Here is a 19,440-nt window from a genome sequence, read left to right as displayed (position 1 = left end):
AGCCCAGGCCAGCCCCCAGCCAGGAAGACAGAGATCACTGGCACATCATAAGTGTTTATTGAAATAAATTGAGTACTGCCTCCCCCTTCACATGCAGGTGGGCACCCATAGAGCTCCCGATAGTTTCCAGGACCCGGGTGCCCGCCAACCTCCCCACCAGCCTCCACCGGGCCCAGGTGGTGCCAGTGCCCCCGTATCTGTTTCCCTCTGAAGCCCTCCTCTAGCAAAGAGCAGCAAAGGGCTGGGTCCCAGGGACGGGGTGGCCCTCAAGCCACAGGCCCTGGGCAGGAATGAAGGGAGTCGGCATGCGCTGGGTCCTGTCCCCCCCTCCAGGCAGATGCAGGGGTGGGGCCACTTCTAGTCAGAGGCCCCGTAGCCCCACTGGAAACTGGCCAGTGCTCCAGAAGCTGGGCTAGTTTTCTAGCCCGGAGTGCACCTCCCGACAAGGACAGGTGCCATCCCTGGGCTGCTGGGATACACTCCATCCCCACGGGGTGGGGGCTGGCCCCACCCCTCCTTGTAGGCAGAGCCTGCACTGTCTTCCAAGTGAGGGAGGGCTGACAAACCCTGCCAATCTAGCAGTTTCCAGGGGACCCAGAGTTGCCTCTGCCCGGCTAAGGTGAGGATTCGCCAGTTCAGTCCCACACAGGCATCGGTAGGGGGCGTCCTGTGTCCCCACCAGCTCTGAGTTTGTTCTGTGGGCAGGGAGGGCTCAGGTGCCCTCTGAGGGCAGCCGGAGGAGGAGTGGGCCTGCCTTAGAGAGCAGGGCAAACACAGGCCTAGCTGGGCCCCGGGAGGGGAGGACTGTAAGGTGTCCTTTCGTCATTGGGGCCGCAGGGCAGGGGAAGAAAAGGAGGGTTTCATCCTCCCTTCGCCTGAAGTCTGCACAGACGGCGCGGACAGCCGTGCTGCTTGCTCTGCTCTCCGGTTGAGGAGGAGACTGGAGTCTACCCTGAGTGCAGCGGGCTGCAGTGCCCACCAGCCTCCCTGGGAACAGAGGGCTCTCCCACACACAGCCACCTTGGAGAGCCGAGAGGACCGACTCCACCCACCCACTCCTCCCCGGGTGCTCAGCCACCTGACAGCCCTGGGACCCTGGCCCCATGGCAGGGCCTCTGGGAGGCAGGCAGGTAGACATGCCAGCTCACTGCAGGCCCCAGCACCACGGTGGCCTGAGGACAGAGAGTCAGGCTGACCCAGGGACCTCTGGGCTCCCAGGCTGCCTTCAGCCCTGGCCTCCCTGCCCTCTTCCCATGATCTGCAACCTCCCCCAGGAACTCTGTGCCAAGCCAGTCCTGGAAGGCGATTTAGTACTGGGCCCTCTCCCTGGGCCTCCCTTTCTGGGGGATCTTGGTCCAGACAGAGTGACAAGATGAGAGAGGGCATGTACCCCTGAGGCCGTGGGGCCGGGCCAGCCCAAGCTTGGCGCCCAGGCTCCACTTCCCCGGGAGCCTGTGCCCGCCGAGCGGCGGCTGCCCGTGCCTGGGTGCCATGCCTCCTCGCTCTCCTCTAGGTCTTCTTGGCCTCCTGCTCCCGGCGCCGGAGCTTCTCGCGCTGCCGGGCAGCCTTCTCCTGGGCCTTGCGCTCCTTCTCAGCGGCCGCCGCCAGCTCCTTCACCTTCCGCTTCACCAGTGCCCGGTCATGCGAGCTGCTGAGCCCCAGGCTCTGGGGTAGGAGCTGAGAGTGAGGGACAGCGCCCCAGAACCACCCCCAGGTTCTGTGTGTCCAGGTGTGCCCTCCCCGGAGCTCCACCTGTCCTCCCTGAAGTGCAGCCGCCACCTCCCAGACCTGCCAGTGGATCAGAACCCTCAGGGCAAGAATGTGAACGGGAGTAGTTGGGAGAGAAGAGGGTGGGGAGTACCAGGCCCTTTACCAGCACCCCAGCCCCCACCGTCCTCCACTTCCCATAATCCCTGGCTCCCACTCCTCCACTCAGAATTTCAGCCTGGCCATGACCCTGATGCCCAGAGATGGGGTGCAACTTGCCCAAGGTCACACAGCTGGTCAGTTGGTGAGGCCCCTTCCCACTCGAGAGACTTCCCGGGGGGCTCTCCTCCCCACTCCTTCCCCAAGCAACTTGGCAGAGGGTGGAAACAGGCCAGAACCTCCCAGCACAAACATCAGGCCCCTCCTGATCCCCCTCCATTACCACCCGCCTCCACTGAGAATCGGACAAGGTGATCAGGGGAGAGGCCTGCTTCCCACGACACCAGGAGACTCATCAGAGTCAAGAGTTAGATGAGATGAAGCCCTAAAGGTCAAGGCCTGGAGCTTGAAGGTCAAACTGAAGAACTGGGTTTCAGTTTCACTTTCAGAGTACAAAGATCGGGCCAGGGACCCTACCTAGACGGCAGAGGTTAGGGCAATAGGAGTGACAAGGTCAGGGTAGGGGAGCCCAGTCCTTGAAGGCTGCCTCAGGCTGACCCACCTTCAGTTTGCTCCCATCCAGCTGCAGGAGCTGCGGCCCGTCCACCTGCCGGGCGGCAAACTCGGCGGCATACTGCTCCAGGTTGAGGCTGTGCAGCCACTGGCCCACCTGCTGACTGGTCCAGTGGTGGATCGTGGGAAGAGGTTCATCCAGGAACTGGGGCGGAGACCAAGGAGAGTGAGGGGGGCAGACCTGGCCTGGGGCCTGCACACCCGGCAGAGTCAGAGGCCAGGGCCTGCTCACCTCATCCGAAGACTGGGACAGCGTGTGGTAGGGGTAGGAGCACTTGGTCTCCTGCCGGGGACCACTCGGGATCTTGGGGCTGCTGCTGGGGGGTGTGGAGTCATCACTCAGGGTGGATTCCTAGATGGGAGGGTGTGCATGCTGCTGAGCAGAAAGCTTGCCCCCAGCTCAAGGGAGTCCCCGCAAACCACCCACCCCCATCTGGACGGAGATGTCCTGGACGAGGCACCAGGCACCCTATGCATGAGCCAGGAGCTGGGCAGGCACCACATGACTTGGTGACTCGTGAGAGGCACTAGGAGCTGAGGCCTGTGGGAGGACATGGGGCTAGAATGAGCCAGGCAGAAAAGTTAGCAGGAATAGAGGAGACCTCAGGCTGGGTATACGCTAGGGGAATCATAGTATTTAGTGATGTGCTGAACTGATGAAGCAATGAATGAATCAACAACTTAACTGATCAGAATATGAATACGTGAACAAGTGAATGCACAAACAGATGGATGAATGAGTGAGCCACCGAATGGCTTTATGGAGGACTAATGGACTCTAGGACTGCCTGATCCCAGCCCGAGCCAGAGTGGAGTATGCTCCCATGTCATCTGAGCCCGAGGGCCAGTATGGGGGCAAGAAGGCCATGGACTTACCTGAGAAGCTGACTTCTTAGGGCTGAAGCTCTCATGTTTAGGGGAGCAGGCAGGGGAGGTGGTGCTGCCGGAGGACGCCGAGCCCTTGCCACTGTCTGTGAACCAGGAAAAGGGCAGGAACGGGGAGCCCGCCGACCTGCTGGACCCCTCCACCGACTCCCTGTGGAGAGAGCAGCCTGCTTGGGTGTGGGCACCGAGGAGAGGGCCGGGCCCACAGGGAATTATGGGTAGAAGCTGAGGCTGAGGTGTGGTGGGTACCACTTACCTGCTGCCCATGGACAGGCGGTTGCTGCCCTTATCCTTCCGGCTCTTGCTAGTAGATGCTCGGCGTAAGGTGACCCTACGGGGAGGGAAGAGGGGGGTGGGCCCATGCTGCCCACTGTACTACCCTGCGCCCCAACAGCTCCACGCCTTTGGCTCTGGTCCCTCCTCCACTCACCCCAGGTCCAGGAACTTCCGGCGAGTCTTCTTATCCAGGCCAATGGTGGGACTGGCAGGCTCAGGTGGGCTGGCATCCCGACTGTCATCTTTTGGGGAAGAGGGAAGGAAACAGCCCGTGTGGTTGCCTACCTGCCTCCTCCAGCTGCCGGTGTGAGGTGGTGGAAATTTCTCCCGACTTAGAATCATGCCATCTGGCTCTGGTGCCCCTCACTGGCTGTGTGACCCAGGACAGTCACCCTTACTCTGAGCTCCCTTCATCTCAAATACGGGGATATTTCATGGGACCTAATGGGATGTTTATGAAAACCTTATGCAAACCATAAACGACTCTGAAAAGGTAGAGACCACTACTATTTCGTGTTAATTTTATCTGGGCCAACTTCTAACCAGCCTTCCAATCTTGCACCACATGTCACTTCCCCAGAGAAGCCTTCCAGGATGCTCCCAACTAGGTCCTGTCACCTTTTATATGCTCCCTTGTGGCAGCGGCTACAGCGTTTGGACAGGTTCAAGCCTGGGACTAGTGAGAGGGCACGGTCCTCTCGTGACAAAGCCACGTGCAAGTCCCAGCACAATGACAGCCAAAGGCTATGGTTGAACCTAGTAAGCTTGACCTTATGGTTCGAACCTGTGGCCCCACGTGGCTGAGTGATATGGGCTGCGGGAGGTGCAGCAAGGAAACAAAGCTTGATCAGGTGCGTGTAATTGAGTGGATTCGAAACCCTGGAGAACATTGTAAACATCCTGACCACGCCCTTACTTTACCTCGTGGAATCTGGCTATAAAATAAGGACTTGGCTTGGCTTGCAGGCGCTGTCTCTCCATCAGAGAAGCAGTGTCCCACCTAGACCCAGTTTTCCTCTTGCCCGCTACCAGCTGTCGCCTACCGGTGGTCCGCGAGGTCCGAAAGGTTGGAGACCGCTGCTTTAAGGAAACCTTTGGAGCCGGTCGCCAACCGGTGGACTATAAGAAACTATTTCATTGTTCCTCCCGGAAACTACAAGCCCCCGGAGGCTGAGAAACTGCATGTTTGCTCGCTTGTGCGCCCAGCGTCCCGTCGTAGGCGCGCAGATGAGTGAAACGAGGTGTTAACCACCGTCACCACCCCAGCCCCCAGCCGCTCTGCACCCGGTCCAGCCCTGGGCTTCGGTGCCGCTGCGGTCCCCGCGCGCACCAGCAGGGGGCGCCGCGCGGGCCTCGCTCACCTTCGCTGTGCGGCTCCGCACGCAGGTGGCGGCGCACAAAGCTGGGCGAGCTGTCCGAGGAGGGCGCGGAGCGCGGCGGCGAGCAGGAGGCGGCGGCCAGGCCCTCGTGCGATGCGGCGTTGTGCAGGGGTCGGTAGCGAGTGAGCGGCGAGGGTGGCGGCTCATCCTCATCCAGGCTGCGCCGCAACCCCGGAGGCTCCAGGCAGAACGAGCCCACGGCCGGAGACCCTGGGCCCGAGTGCAAGGGCGAGCGCAGCCGGTGCAGGGGGCTCCCGCAGCCGTCGGTCACCTGCGGGAGGGGCAGCCGCTCACCGCCATCCCTCCTCCCCGCTTCCCTGAGGGCTGGGCGCCAGGCTCGCCCTGTAAACTGCACGGGAGCCTCTGAGGCGCCTGTCTTTCGGGGACCTAGAGGGGGTTCTCCCCATGCGGGCGGAGGGGTGGCTGGGCAGTGCGAGGGGGGAACAGGGGCAGTCACATAGGCTGGGGTTGAATCCCACCTCCTTCCATTACTGTGTGACTTTGTGACGGAACCTCTGAGCCTCCGTTTTCTCATCTGTAAGATGAGGATGATAATCTCTTCCTTAAGGATGAAATGAGCCAAATGTGAAGGTAGCTACAGCTTGTGAGCATTATTAGATCAGAAGCCTGGGTGTGTGGCTTCCCTGGAAGAGGGTGCGGAGGGGCTCTCCAGGGGCAAGAAGAGTGGGTGGGGTTGTGTGATTGGGTGGGCGGCCCCAACCTTGCCTCCGGGCCCATCGGAGCCTTCACCGTCCTCTGCAGAGCTGGCACTGTCCCGAAGCCTGGAGCGGGAAGGCCGGTGTCTACGGCCTTTGGCCAGCAGTTGGGCCCGGGCTTTGTGTAAACTGCTGTCCAGTCTGACGGTCTCTGGCACAGCCAAGTCTAGGTCTGCAAACCGGGGGGAGGGGCAGAGACCAGATGCATGAGGACAGCAAGCCCAGAGGCCCACCTCCAGTGGCCACCTGCACTCACGCCCCAGGCATTCAATGGATGTTTCCGAGTGCCAGGCACTGGGAGTGCAGATGAGATGGGTAATGGTCTCTCTCAGTCTCCGGGGAAGCAGACACGTGGGCACATAGATACAGCCGGGTGATGGAACCCTCACAGGTGGGGCGGGGGGGGGGGGGGGACAGGACCGCCCTGGCTGGCTGGGTCAGAGGAGGACACGCCAGGGCTGGGTTTTAAGATCTGCATATGCCAGGTTGGCGAGACTCATATATGCAATGCTGGGAAGTAGGGCAGCGGGGCCAAAGGGGCACCTCCCAGGCAGTTGGAGGGTATAGGTTTGTGGAGGGAAGGGCTGGGGGATGAGACTGGAGAGATCACGGTAGCAATGGCTATCACTGAGGAAGTGCCCACTGCACCAGGCTCGGGCAGTTATTATGCACATTTTAGAGCTGAGCAAACTTGAGGCTCAGGGAGGGAAGGTCTGCCTGAAGCCACCAGCTAGCAGTGGTCTGGGACTGGAGCCTGGCTAGTCTGGCTCCAGAGGCTGGCCCCGCTGGGGACACCGGCTTGCTGTGCCGTGCTCGGGGTCACACTCAGATAGCACCACTGGCTCTCCGGGGAACTGGAGCAGAGGGATCCCTGCTCCCCGCCCCCTCCCCCTCCACACACACAACCCAGTGGCAGCTGCAGGGAGGAAAACTCACAGTGCCCTGAGGCCGGGGGCCTGTCCTGGGGTCTGTGCCCCAGGGCCACGTCCTGGCTGGGGATGTGGAGGAAGAGCTGGCAAACCCAGCGAGTGGGTCATGCATAAACCCTACTGCTCCCAGTGTGTCTCTCAACCTCCGAGTCGCCAGGCAGAGAAGGTTCTTCCGGGACTTCAGGATGGATTTAGACCTTCCTACCCTACCTCCAGTGAGTTCAGGGACCCCTCCCATCCCCCAGGCCGGTTCTGTGCTGTCTGCTCCTCTTTCTCTTGTCTGCAGACATCCCAGAGGCTCTCCTGGCTTAACAACCACCCATGTCTATTTCCGGCCCTGACCCCGCCCCTGAATCCCAAACCTGGGCACCTCAGCACCTACCAGGCACCTCATACTCAACCCATCAAAACAAACCCACCACCTGGCCTCAAACTGGTTTCTCTGTCCCGTGGCTCAGTGAAAGGCCTCCTCCTTCACCCAGTTGCTGCCCTGACCCTCAGCCTCAGACCCAGGTGGTCATTCATGTGTCCAGCTGCCTACCTGACATCTCCACGTGCATGGCCAATGGGCATCTTCAATGCGCATGTCAGAACTGGACTCCCCACCCCCAAGCTGCTCCTCCCAGTGTGCCCAGCTCAGCAAATGGCAGCTTTATCCTTCCAGCTTCTCGAGCAAACCCCTGGAGTCATCGCTGGGTCCTCTTTCTCCCTCCCGCCCTACCCACCCATCCGTCCAGTTCCTCTTCGCTCCGCTTCTGGCAGATATCTACACGGACTGAAATATTTATGGTGAAATGACAAGATGTTTTGGATTAGGTTCAAAATAATCCTGGGGCAGAGGAGTGGAGCGCGCAAAGGGACAGACGGAGCGCGGCTAATCCACACGCCGACGATGGTTGCGGCTGAGTGACAAGTACATGCATATCATGGAGAGCACAATGCTATTATCTCCGCTTTTGAGTTCCCACAATAAAATAGTGTTCGTATGTGTCTGTGTTACGCACACTCACATGCATGTATGCATATGGGGAGAAAGGAGAGACAGTCCACAGAAGAGTAGGGGAGAAAAAGAGAGGATAGGGGAGAGGAGGGGAAGGAAGGAAAGGGTAAGGTAGAGGAGGGGAGACGAAAGAGAACTCCTCACAGCCTGTCTAGGTCATCATCTCCTCTCGCCTCCCAGCTGGTATTCCCTCCTCCTCCTTTTCCCATTTACAGTCTATTTTCAACACCGCCACCAGAGTGATCCTGATAAAACATGTCAGCCCGTGTCACTCCTCTGTGACTTCCATCTCACACAGAGGAAGAACCTGCGTCTCCCAGGAGCCTTCCACCCGAGTCTGCCCTCTGAGAGACTCTGTGCCACCTCTCTGAGCTTCTGCTTCTCTCCCTCTCCCCACTCCAGCCGTCCTGGTTGCCTGGCTCTTCCTCATGTTAGCCTAACCTGCACCTCAGGACCTTTGCACTTCCTCTTCCTGTCCTGCAGGCTCTAGCCACGATTTCTGCATGGTTCTCACCTCCTTCCGGTCTTGGCTTAAATACTCTGAGGACTTCCCCGACCACATAATCTATAATAATAAAAGGCTAATATGCAAACAGACCAACAGCAGAATGACCGGTCGCTATGATGCACACTGACCACCAGGGGGCAGACACTCAACGCAGGAGCTGCCCTCTGGTGGTCACTGCGCTCCCACAGGGGGAGCACCGCTCAGCCAGAAGCCCGGCTCACAGCTGGTGAACGCAGCAGCGGTGGCAGGAGCCTCTCCCTCCTCTGCAGTAGTGCTAAGGATGTCTGACTGCCAGCTTAGGCCCGCTTAAGCCAGCATTCGGACATCCCCAAGGGCTCCTGAACTGCGAGAGGGTGCAGGCCGGGCTGAGGGACTCCCCCTGAGTGCATGAATTTCATGCACCAGGCCTCTAATAATCTATAATAACCCCAGAACCTATTTTTCACATATCTATTTTTTCCTGTGTTGTGTATCATTCCCTAGAATACTGTATATCTTATTTCATTTACTGTCTCTCTGCACTCTTTAGAGGGTCAGCTCCACCAGCACAGATGTTTCTATTTTGTCCATTGCTCTAACACAGGCACAGAATGGTGCCTGGTATGTAGTGGTTAGAAAATATTATTTTAATGAAAGGACAGGTTTGCCTCCTCACACCCCTGGAACCTGGCCTCTTTCTCCAACAGGACTGATTGCCTTAGGCCAGGCCTTCCCCAGCTTCCCACCTCCCCCTCCACCACCACCCTCACCCTACCCCACTGTCCCAGAGCATGGCCTCAGCACCCTCCATTCTTAGTTCCCTGCTCCTAACGTGTGCAGGCTCTGTTCTCTCTCCCCTCCCATTTTCTACAAGTTAGAAGAAATCCTAAAGCACAGTTCTGACTGTGTCTCATACTCTCCTGCTTTTGAAACCCCAGGCAGAGGGTCAGGGGTGAGGGGTGGGAAGTGGTCATCCCAACATCAAGTCCATGCCCTCGGCCCTCCATTCAAGTCCTGAGGGGCCCAGCGCCCCCTCTGCTGAGCTGCCTCACTCCCTCCTCGGCACAGCGTGCTCGGATAGGCACACCTTGGTTAAGAGCAGAAGCCCTGGGGCCAGAGGGCCTGGGTTGAACCCAGTCCTGCCAATTGCTGGCTGGTCGGCCCGGAACAAGTTACTTCCGTTTAGCTAACTGCTTCCTCGTCTGTGAAACGGGGCCATACCAGCAGTCTCTTCCTTACGGAGCCGTGAGCACCACATAAGAGAATCCATGTAACGTGCTTCCCCATAACGCCTGTGACGTGGTAAGTGCTCACAGGCACTGGCTGCAGTGGGCACTGGATGGAACCGCTTATACTGATACCCCGACACCCGCCTCTACCTTCTGTCCCACCTCCATCCCTGTGCTCCCTCTCTCCGCTCCATCACTCGCCACCCTTTGGCCCTCTACTCCAACATGTCACCTCGTCGCCTCCCCCCACTCCGGACAGCCACTATGATCTGGTTGGGCATGAGTGTCCCATGCCAGTCTACACAGCAGAAGTGACACCCTTGCCTGTCCATGGGTACCCTACGAGCCTGGTGCAGGGCCTGGCAAGGGTAGGTGCTCAGTAGGCGTTTGACAAGCGAGGTAAAGCCACACTTCCATGGGCAGGTGCAGAGCTGGACCCCAGTTCCACGCAAGTGCTGGTGAGGTCACTGCCCAACACTGCCCACGTCCCATCCTCTGCACAGCACCCTGCACTTCTACCCTCTCCCTGTTTAGTCGTGTGGGCTTTGTTACCCGCCCCCCTGCTCGGCCCTGGGCTAGAATTCACGCTCCATGATGGCGGTGACTTTGGCTTGTTCGGCGGTACCTCTAACATTTGTCAAATGTAGGAGGAAGACAGGCAGTGACTGGGGCCACTGTTCTAGATGAGGTCGCCAGGCTGAGGTGTGGGTGACAATACAGAGCCAAGGCTGCAGAAAGAACAAGAGGGGATGGCATGGTCTCGGGCTTGGAGTGCCCGGCGACCAGCAGGCGCCAGTGCAGCCAGCAGTGCAGGCCCTGGGCTGAGCTGGGGAAGGCTCCCTGGGCTGAGCTGGGGGAGGGAGCCCTCTGTTCCCTGCCCCCTGACACTGGAAGCAGTGAGGACAGCTAATACTCACTGGCTGGTCTAAGTGCTTCACAATTACTAGCTCGTTTAAACCTCCCACAGCCCTATGAGAAGAGACTCCGGGAATCCCCAGGCAGCCTTAATATGGCTGGTGAAGAGCCGGCGGGTTACAGGCAGCCTGGCTCCCAAGGCTCGGTTTGTAACTAACAAGCCGCTGTACCTCCTCTGAGGCCTAGATGGGAGTGACTTCTGAGTCCAAACCCTCATCTCACAGGTAGGGAAGGTGAGGCCGGGGGAGGAAAGGTTTAACCCAGGGGCAGAGGTCATGGCATGCAGGTCTCCGGGCTCCCAGGCCAGCGTTCTTGCCACTCTGGGGGGTGCTAGGGCTCAGCGGGTGACCAGCCACCCTGAGTTACATGATGGAGTGCACAGTGCTATTCTCCCTACGTTTGGTTTCCCACAACAAAATACTGTTGGCATGTGTCTGTTACACACACTCACATACATGCATAGGGATGGGGAGAAAGAGGAGGGCCAGGGAGAGGGCCCTTTGCTCCTGACTCTGGGCCATGACCACAGGACCATGGCCATCTTACCTTGGAGGATCTAGGGAGCAAGGTGGGGCAGTCCCTCCTCCAGCCCTGGCTCTCCCAGCCTCTCCCTTTCTTCCATCCTTCCCTCCAGATGCTTCCCTCCCCACTCTCCCCCTGGGAGCTACTCAGGCCCAGGGCAGTGGGAAGTCTTGAATATTTAATTGCCTTTCGCCTTGGGGAAGCAGGCAGGGCTGTCAGGGAGAAGGAAAACAGGAAGGGTTGGGTGGGAGAGGGGAGTGGAGGACGAAGGGGCTCTGTCAGGCCAGAGGTCAGGCCAGGCCTGGGTGGAGGTGGAGCAGCTCCAAGTCTGAGTCTGAGGCCCAGCCGCAGTTCATGGCGGCGGGTGGGGGGGGTTGTCCTAGAGGCAAACCCTTCACAGTTCCCAGGGAGAGTGAGTGGAAAGCGGCATCCCCCAGGAGCAGGGAGGCGCAGTTCCTGGCATGGCCAGGGCATGTGGCAGGGGCAGGGGAGAAGGAGGTGAGCAGGGGAGGGGGAGGAGGAAAGGGAAGGAAGGTGGAGATGAGAAGTCAGGGGAGGAGAAGCTGGGAGGCCCTGTGGCCTTCCACACCCAGAAGCCCCTCAAGGTCATGCACACCAATGTGAGTTCTGAAAGCTGCACACGACCGGCTTCAGGCGCTTCCGTCCGTCTCCACCTCTCCTCCATGTTCCCTTGCTCACTGACTCCTGCACCAATTCCAGCTGGGAAACAGCCTTTCCACCCCACTGTATGCTGGGAACTCTGCCCTGCTGGCTGTCTATCCCCAATTCATACAATAGAAAGGTCGCAGGGGGTGAAGGACGCAGGCAGGTGTGTGCACGCACCCAGGGTGTACTGAGACTGCGTGTTATGCATTTGAGTTCTGTGTACATCCATGCAGAGTGAGGTCCCTTGTGTATGCAGATTAAAAGTGATGTGTGTCACCTGTCCTGGCGGGTACAGGTGTACCGCACCGTGACCGAGAGCAGGGAACTGGCAGCCTGGAGTCCCAGCTCTGCCATGAACCTACCACGTGATCTTTAAAGCAAGTCACTCCAGCACTGTGCCGAGCTCCTTGTCTGTGAAACGGACACTCCCTAGCATCAGTGTGAGGATTCAATGAGACGGGCGTGTGAGATGGGGGTGCTGGCCTTGGTGCCTGGCATGAGACAGCACTTATTAAAAGAGGATCCTTATTAATATTGCTGCTGTTGTAATTGCCATGTCCAGATGTGTGACAAAGAATCAGGCTGTACGACCACAACATACACACTCACACACACACACTAAAGTCCCCAAGGGACTCACTCCTCCCTGCCACCCCACACCAAGGGCCAGGTGGCCTTGGCGAGAGACAGAGCCAAACAGAACTTACCAAACACCTCATCAGCGGCTTCTCGGAGCTTTGAAGAAGCCATGGCTCAAGAGAGCTGGGGAGAACAAAGGGGCAGACAGAGAAAAACCATGGGTAAGAGCTTCAGGTTGGTGGAGACCAGGGAGCCAGCAATGGCTACCTGCTCCTGGCCTCTGGCCCCTCCCCTCCCCTCAGAACTCTTCCTCAGGCCCCTGGAAGAGAAGTTATCTGAACGATAGCGACAGCGATAGCCCGGATTGTGGCGGGTGGGGCAGGAGGCAGAGCAGAAGGCAGGGGCAGAAGCAGGTCCAAGGTGTAGACACAGGCTGAGTCCCGTGGTCATGGTCCCAGTTGATTTGCCGTGTGCCTCCACCCAGGTCACAGTACGTTCCCCCTTCACTCTCTCAGGCCTTTCCTTCGTTAGCTTTCCCAGAAAACTTTCACTCATCATAAACTGTCCAACAGAAAATCTAGGAGAAATCTTGGAGATTCTTAAATCCAATCCACTCATTTTACAAATAAAGCAACAGGGAGAATGGCCTAAGATCACATAACAAGTTAACGGCAATATCAGGACCAGAACTCAGGTTCTTCCACCATCCATCTACCTACCTCCCTACCTACACACTCATCCACCCATCATCCATCCCTCCATCCCTCCCTCCCTCCATCCATCCACCTCCCTCCCTCCCTCCCTACTTACACATTCATCCACCCATCATCCATCCATCCATCCATCCATCCATCCATCCCTCCCTCCATCCATCCATCCACCTGCCTCCCTCCCTACCTACCTACACACTCATCCACCCATCATCCATCCATCCATCCATCCCTCCCTCCATCCATCCATCCACCTGCCTCCCTCCCTCCCTACCTACACATTCATCCACCCATCATCCATCCATCCATCCATCCATCCCTCCCTCCATCCATCCATCCACCTCCCTCCCTCCCTCCCTACTTACACATTCATCCACCCATCATCCATCCCTCCATCCATCCATCCCTCCATCCATCCACCTCCCTCCCTCCCTATTTACACATTCATCCACCCATCATCCATCCATCCCTCCCTCCCTCCATCCATCTACCTCCCTCCCTACTTACACATTCATCTACTCATCATCCCTCCATCCATCCATCCCTCCATCCATCCACCCATCATCCCTCCATCCATCCATCTTTGCATCCATCAGTTCATACTATCCACCCATCCGCCTTCCAATCTATCACCCAGTCCTACCTCCCTACCCCCATCATTGGTGCGCTCACCACCTGCCTTCCTGAACACGAGCTACTCAGGAAGCTGGCGCCATCAGCAGCAGAGCCACTGTTCTTGACAAACTCGCAGTTCTAGACAGACTCACAGATGCCAGAGGGTACGAGGAGTACTCACAGCACAGCAGTGGACAGCCAACTCTCTATGATGCATTGAGCATGTTCTGGGAAGAAGTGCAGATGGGTGGGGGGCTGATTTTGTGGTTTTGGTGGGAAGCAAGGAGGGCAGGTGGGGAAGCAGGATATGTGCAGTTGAAGCAATTGGGGCTTCCTAGCAGATATAGGATTGCAGCAGCCGACACCAAGGCCTGGGTGTCAGAGGGGCAGGGGGATACTGGATGAAGGGGGAGCGAGGAAGCTCAGGGGCAGGGCACACTGCATTCCAGGGCCATGATCTCCAGTTACTGCTTTTTTGTTTGTTTGTTTTTTCATTCTCACCCCAGGATATTTTTCCATTGATTTTTAGGGAGAATGGAAGAGAGAAGGAAAGACAGAAACATTGATGTGAGAGAAACACATCCATTGGTTGCCTCCTGCATGAGCCCCGACCAGGGCCTGGGCTGGGGAGGAGCCTACAACCAAAGTACATGCCCTTGACCGAATCAACCCCGGGACCCTTTGGTCCACAAGCCGACGCTCTATCCACTGAACCAAACTGGCTAGGGCTCCAGTTACTTCTAACACTCCGGTCTGCATGAGAAGGGCAGGGCACTGGGTTAGACCAGACATGTGGTAGGTGTAAGAAAGCTAAGTCACGTGCCTGGGCCTTTCCCAGCTGTCCCGTTATTACAGAGACATCGTCTCACGGAGCGCTAGCCAGGCTTGGGACTCTTAGTATTCCCACGTTACAGGTGTGAAAACCAAGATGCAGGAGATAATTGGCAGAACGCCACCTTGACCCGGGTCTCCCGCCCCTCAGCCCTATCCTGGGTGAGGATCTGCAGTTTTGGAAGATGCTCATAAGGAAAGGACACCGAGGGGAGAAAGGTAGAGGAAAGGGGGCTGCTCCATACTGGCTAGAACTGGGAGAAGCAGGCTCTATGGGTGCTTGGGGCTGAAAACAGGAAATGAGGTATCAGAAGGGGCCAGGTATACAGGCCCTCCAAGAACCCTCCTGCCATTCCTGAACTCTGGGTGCAAGTAGCAAAGAAGTTGTAGGACCCCTCTTCCTGTCCTGAAGGGCCAGAGGGGCAGGGAGGCTACCCCTAAGAATAAACCACATTTCCTCATTCCCCAGCACACAGCTGCCACCTCCTCCAGAAAGCCGTCCTAGATAGCCCTCCGTCCTCCCATGTGTCTACATAACTTCTAAATCCACCCTTACCCAAGCACTGGGAAGTGAGGAATTTTTCATATTTCATTGATTCCCTAAGTGGGTCACATCTCTCCCACAGCTGAATGGGAGCTCCCTGAGGAGCGGGGGCAGTATTCCCCACCAGACCAGGGACGCTCTGAAGGTAAGAATGAGCCCTGGCCGGTATGGCTGCGTTGGCTGGAGCATTGTCCCACACAGGAAAGGTCATGGGTTGGATTCCGGGTCAGGATACATACTCAGGTTGAGGGTCCGATCCCCGGTCAGGTACATACTGGAGACAACTGATCCACTGATAGATGTTTCTCTCTCACACTGGTCTTTCTCTCTCTCAAATCAATAGCAAACAAACAAGCATATCCTTGGGTGAGGATTTAAAAAGAAAAAGTAAATTTAAAAAAAGATAAGAATGGAGGCTCCCTGAGGGAAGCTGTGGTGACTCCTCTCTTAGACAACCTGACATGGAGATCCCATGTGCTCTTTTCTTAACATTTTTATTGATTTCAAATTTTTTTAATCCTCGCCCGAGTAGTGAGGATATTTTTCCCATTGATTTTTAGAGAGAGTGGAAGGGAGGGGGAAAGAGAGAGAAATATCGATGTGAGAGAGATACATCAATTGGTTGCCTCCCCCTCCAGCAGCCCAACCAACTGGGCCAGGGATTGAACCTGCAACCAGGTACATGCCTTGACTGGGAATCGAACCCCCAACCCACCGCTCTAACCACCGAGGGAAGCAAGGGGCCCACGTGTTCTTTATTCAAGGCCAGTCCAGGTGGAGACCCTCGGGTGAAAGGAGTCCTCTGTCAGGTGCCCTCAGGGGAGGGCGGGGCTTCCAGCTCCCACCTGCGCCCAATCCATCCTGATTCAGCACAAACTGCTTTCTTCCCCACCTTCACCCAGAACTCCCTGTGGCTGGGGGACCCTCCTTACTCTGGAGGCAGGACATCCAGGGGGTCACCAGGCCTCTCCCACTCAACCCCCTCATTCCAAACTGAGCCATCACACTCCTACACACACACACACACACACACACACACACACACACACACACAGCCAGGTAACGGCCACAGGGAGAGATGAACCTGACCCTCCGCTCACAGTCCGAGCTCTGACTCTACTGGGCGCTCCTTCCAATTCTCGGAAGAGGAGCTCCAATGACCTTTGACCCTTTTCTGGGAGCCAGGTGAGCTCAAAGCTTCTTGGGACCCAGGGGAAGGGGAAAGAGAAAGAAAGGGGCACAGCCCGGAGAGAGAGGGGTAGTAGGAACAGACCGGTTGGGGGGCGGGGGTCAGTCCAAGAGCCCCAGAGAGAAGGAAGGAGAGGAGACAGCGGGGCTGGGGAGAGCGGAGGTGGAGAGGCCACCGGCAGCCCCGAGTGAGGCCCAAGGGGGGCTGCGGAGAGGGGTGGCCCCGGCCGGGCAGCTGGAGGAAAGGCGCCCAGGAGGAGCAGAACGGACCGAGAGAGAAGTGCAACTGGGAAAGGCTGAGGAATGGCCGGCAGAGGAGGCTGGGGTGCGAGGAGGCAGTTGGGCAGCCAGAGAAAGCCGAGCCCCTCTCCCATAGGCCCAGGCTGGGGGCGTCGGGCAAGCGTGCCCCCCCCCCGGCGCCGCTGGAGCTGGGGGAGAGGTGGAGGGCAGGGCACCCACTGCACCCCTAGGGCCCCACTCCCCCATCAGAGCCTCTCGGACAGTTTCTTCCCAATCCATCAGCCCCTCGCGGCGCTGGACGAGAAAGAGTTAAGCCCTCTCCCCCTCCTCCCACGCCAGTTTTTAAATTAATTTATCCCGGCAGCGGGCTGGAGGGAGAGGATTAGGGACACCATCCTGTCTCCGTCCCCTCCCCTGGCAGCCCGGCTCCCGGGCTCCGCGCAGCCCCCGAGGGACGGGGAAGAAAGGCCCCGCCGCTTCACTCCGTCCAGCCCCCCTCGGGGTCCCCCGCAGCCCGCTTCCCCGCCCGCCCGTCCCGGCCCCTCACCTCCAGCATCGGTCATCTTCAGCGGCCGGCGCCTAAGGAACCCCCCGGGCCCCTGGTGCTCCGGGCGGGGGCCGTCACCCCGGCCGCGGGGGGCTCCGGGCGGGCTCGGTCCGCTCCATCCCAGGAGTGGGGTGGGGGCGGCGAGGAGGGTCCCGAAGCCGGAGGGGGGGCGTGGGGAGCGCTGGGGAGGGTTTGCTGCGAGCAGGAGGCGCCGGCGGGGCTGGACCGGGAGACCTAATGGGAGGATGCTCCGTGCGTGTGCGTGAGTGTGTGTGCGTGTGAGGGGGGGAGGGGGAGGGGGAGGGGGAAGGAGGGAGAGGGAGAGAAAGAGAGAGAGAGAGAGAGAGAGAGAGAGAGAGAGAGAGAGAGAGAGAGAGAGAGAGCGCCAGCCACCTCCCCGCCTGCCAGGCCCCCTGGACGCGGCCCCTCCCCCGCCGGGCAGGCCGTTGCGCGTCGCGTCGCGGCGGTGGGGGTCTCGGGGTCCCCCGGAAGGGGCGATGCAGGGGGCGCGCGGCGGGGAGGTGGGCGCCCGGGAGACAAAGAGCGGGGGGAGGGGGAGGGGCGGAGGCGGCCGGCGGCCCGGCGAGGGGTTCGGAGTTGTCGCTACTTCTCAGCCCGGGAGTCGGGGCCCGGGGGGAGCGGCCCCCCTCAGCACCCCCGGGGCTCCCGCCTCCTCTGCAAGGTCCGCGCAGGCTCCTGATTCGTCCACTGAACAGACCTCCACCGCGTGGTCGCGGGCGCGGAGGCCCGAGGGGACCGCGGGGAACGGACCAACCCGGTCCCGGCCGTGGGGCTGGCGGCGGAGCCCGGGGGGAGGGGGGCGGGGGGAGGCCTGGTCCACGGAGGGTACCTGCGCGCCGGGAGAGCGCACGGGGTGGGGGTGCGGGGCGCTGGGCCGCGCCGGGAGGCGGGGTGAGGAAGGGGATGGAGGTGATCCGGAAGGATTCCTGGAGGAGGTGACAGGGTGGCTACTCCCGCAGCCAGGCCGGGGTGGAAGTGCTCGTGGGGCCGGGGTGAGAGGCGGGGTGGGGGTGGAGAGAAGAGAGGAGCAGTGAGGCTGCAGAGGTGGAGGTGACCGGCTGGACCGAGGGCTGGCATTTGCCCTCAGCGGCAGGGGAAGTAACAGGGGAGGGAGGGGGTCGGGCTTGCATTTTAGGAGGAACCCCTGGCTCCTCCGTGGCGTCTGGTCAGGAGAGGGCAGCCTGGAGCCAGGGACACCCCCGTGAGGCTGTAGAGAGAGGATGGCGGTGGGCATGAAGATCAAAGACCAAGTTGACAACTATTCAGGATGTAGAAGGGAAAAGATGGACAGCATTTGGGGCCTGGCTGGCCACTGAGGGAGGAGGGGTCTAGGATGACTGCAGGGCTTGGCCCTGGAGGTGGAGCTGGCAGGGATGAGGGGATGAGAGGGATGAGATCAGACTTGGACCTGGTGAGCTGGAGGTGGAGGCAGGCCAGCCGAGGGGAGATAATGTAAAAGTCGACAGCTAGCTACCATACTGCGCTGGCTTGGGAGGTGCCAGGCACTGTACTAAGCATTGTTCTCGGATTAAGAATGAGGCAGGTGTTCCAATCACTCTCCATTTAAAGAGGAGAAAACAGAGGCTTAGAAGAATGAACGTGGCTTGTTTAAGAGCAGGAGGTGAGGTCTGGAGCTCGGGACAGGGGTGTGGTCTGTAGGAAGAGCTCCCCAATGGCCAGTGTCTCTGCCGTCTCAGGTCTCTGAGGGGCTGTGAGAGGTGGCATGTTGAGTCTCTGGGTGTCTTTAGAATCTGCTGGCAGCCAGGGGGTGCTGGCTGGCTTGTGATGAGGGAGGTGGTGGTGACTTTGGTGACAGCCTATTTATTGTCCGGGGTCTTTATAGACGTGACTTGCAGGCATCTGGTGAGATCCGGGTGGGAGGCTGGAGTAGGGTGATTGATTATATGGTCCCTGTAGGGATGGGTATGCAATGTCAGTGCTGGGGGTGAGGGGCAGGTTCTATGGGAGGGTGCCTACGCTTCTGGGAATTAAAACCTTTATCTGATTTCCCTCCCCAATGGCAAGTGTTGGAGTTGCCCCCAAACTACCCAACCTCCTAAGACTGGGCAGGTGACAGGGTGGGCTGAGGCAGTAAGCCTCATATAGGCCTGCCCATAGCCCCTTGGCACATAGCCCCAAACATGGACGTAGCTCATGGGCAAGTCACATCTCAGGCCTGAGAATCTCTCTCAGCAAAGCCACACACAGGCTTAGATGTGAGGCGGGGGCCTACTTGGCCCAACTTTTGGATCATACCATGTGCAGGCCCCTCCCCTAGGACCCAGGACAGATGAGCAGCAGGATCGCACCCTGGACGCGCAACCCCATGTCTCCCTCCCCACTCAGGGAGGCCCAGCGCTTCACTTCTTGGCTGTTTCCTGAGCAGGGCCCCAGTGACCTCTAACTCTGGAGCCAGCACCTATGACCTTGTGGTTTGACCCTGGGATTCAGCCACCTAGAGATCTTGCAGAAGAGTTCCAAGAATGGTCCACTTGGAGATGATGCCTTGAGAGGCATGGTCGTCACCCCCAGGTTTCCAGGTGACCCTCGGGTGGGTGGCAGGACTGGATGGGTCCTGTGTGGTCCTGAGGTGAACTAGGAGGTCTGAGAAGGCAAGCCATGGGAAGCCAGGATGTGGCTTGACATGAGTGAAACGTGTGTGATAGAGCCATCGGCAAGGGTGCTTCAGGGGCAGACTACCACTGCGGCCACTCTCTCAGGT

At 58.9% G+C, this 19,440-nt stretch overlaps 1 protein-coding gene across 3 annotated transcripts; it reads right to left on the bottom strand.

Annotated features, from left to right (window-relative positions):
- Window positions 1–34: 34 nt before the first annotated feature.
- SAMD14 (sterile alpha motif domain containing 14) lies at window positions 35–16,998 on the bottom strand. Of its 3 annotated transcripts, XM_059670664.1 has the most exons (10): window positions 16,698–16,998; window positions 12,151–12,205; window positions 5,701–5,867; window positions 4,962–5,250; window positions 3,755–3,842; window positions 3,581–3,655; window positions 3,316–3,475; window positions 2,672–2,791; window positions 2,429–2,584; window positions 35–1,665 (listed from the first exon to the last, which is right to left on the bottom strand). In XM_059670664.1, the coding sequence occupies exons 2-10, from the start codon at window positions 12,191–12,193 to the stop codon at window positions 1,510–1,512; spliced, it is 1,254 nt and encodes a 417-aa protein (XP_059526647.1). In that variant the 5' UTR covers window positions 12,194–12,205; window positions 16,698–16,998; the 3' UTR covers window positions 35–1,509. The 3 variants fall into 3 exon arrangements, with proteins under 3 accessions (XP_059526647.1, XP_059526646.1, XP_059526648.1); XM_059670663.1 differs by having other exon boundaries at window positions 2,429–2,791; XM_059670665.1 differs by lacking the exon at window positions 5,701–5,867.
- Window positions 16,999–19,440: the final 2,442 nt, after the last annotated feature.

The sequence above is a fragment of the Myotis daubentonii genome, chromosome 16 (assembly GCF_963259705.1).
Source record: "Myotis daubentonii chromosome 16, mMyoDau2.1, whole genome shotgun sequence".
NCBI classification, from domain to species: domain Eukaryota; kingdom Metazoa; phylum Chordata; class Mammalia; order Chiroptera; family Vespertilionidae; genus Myotis; species Myotis daubentonii.
The sequence above is the reverse complement of the archived record's forward strand: the minus strand, read 5'-3'. Positions and strand labels throughout refer to the sequence as shown.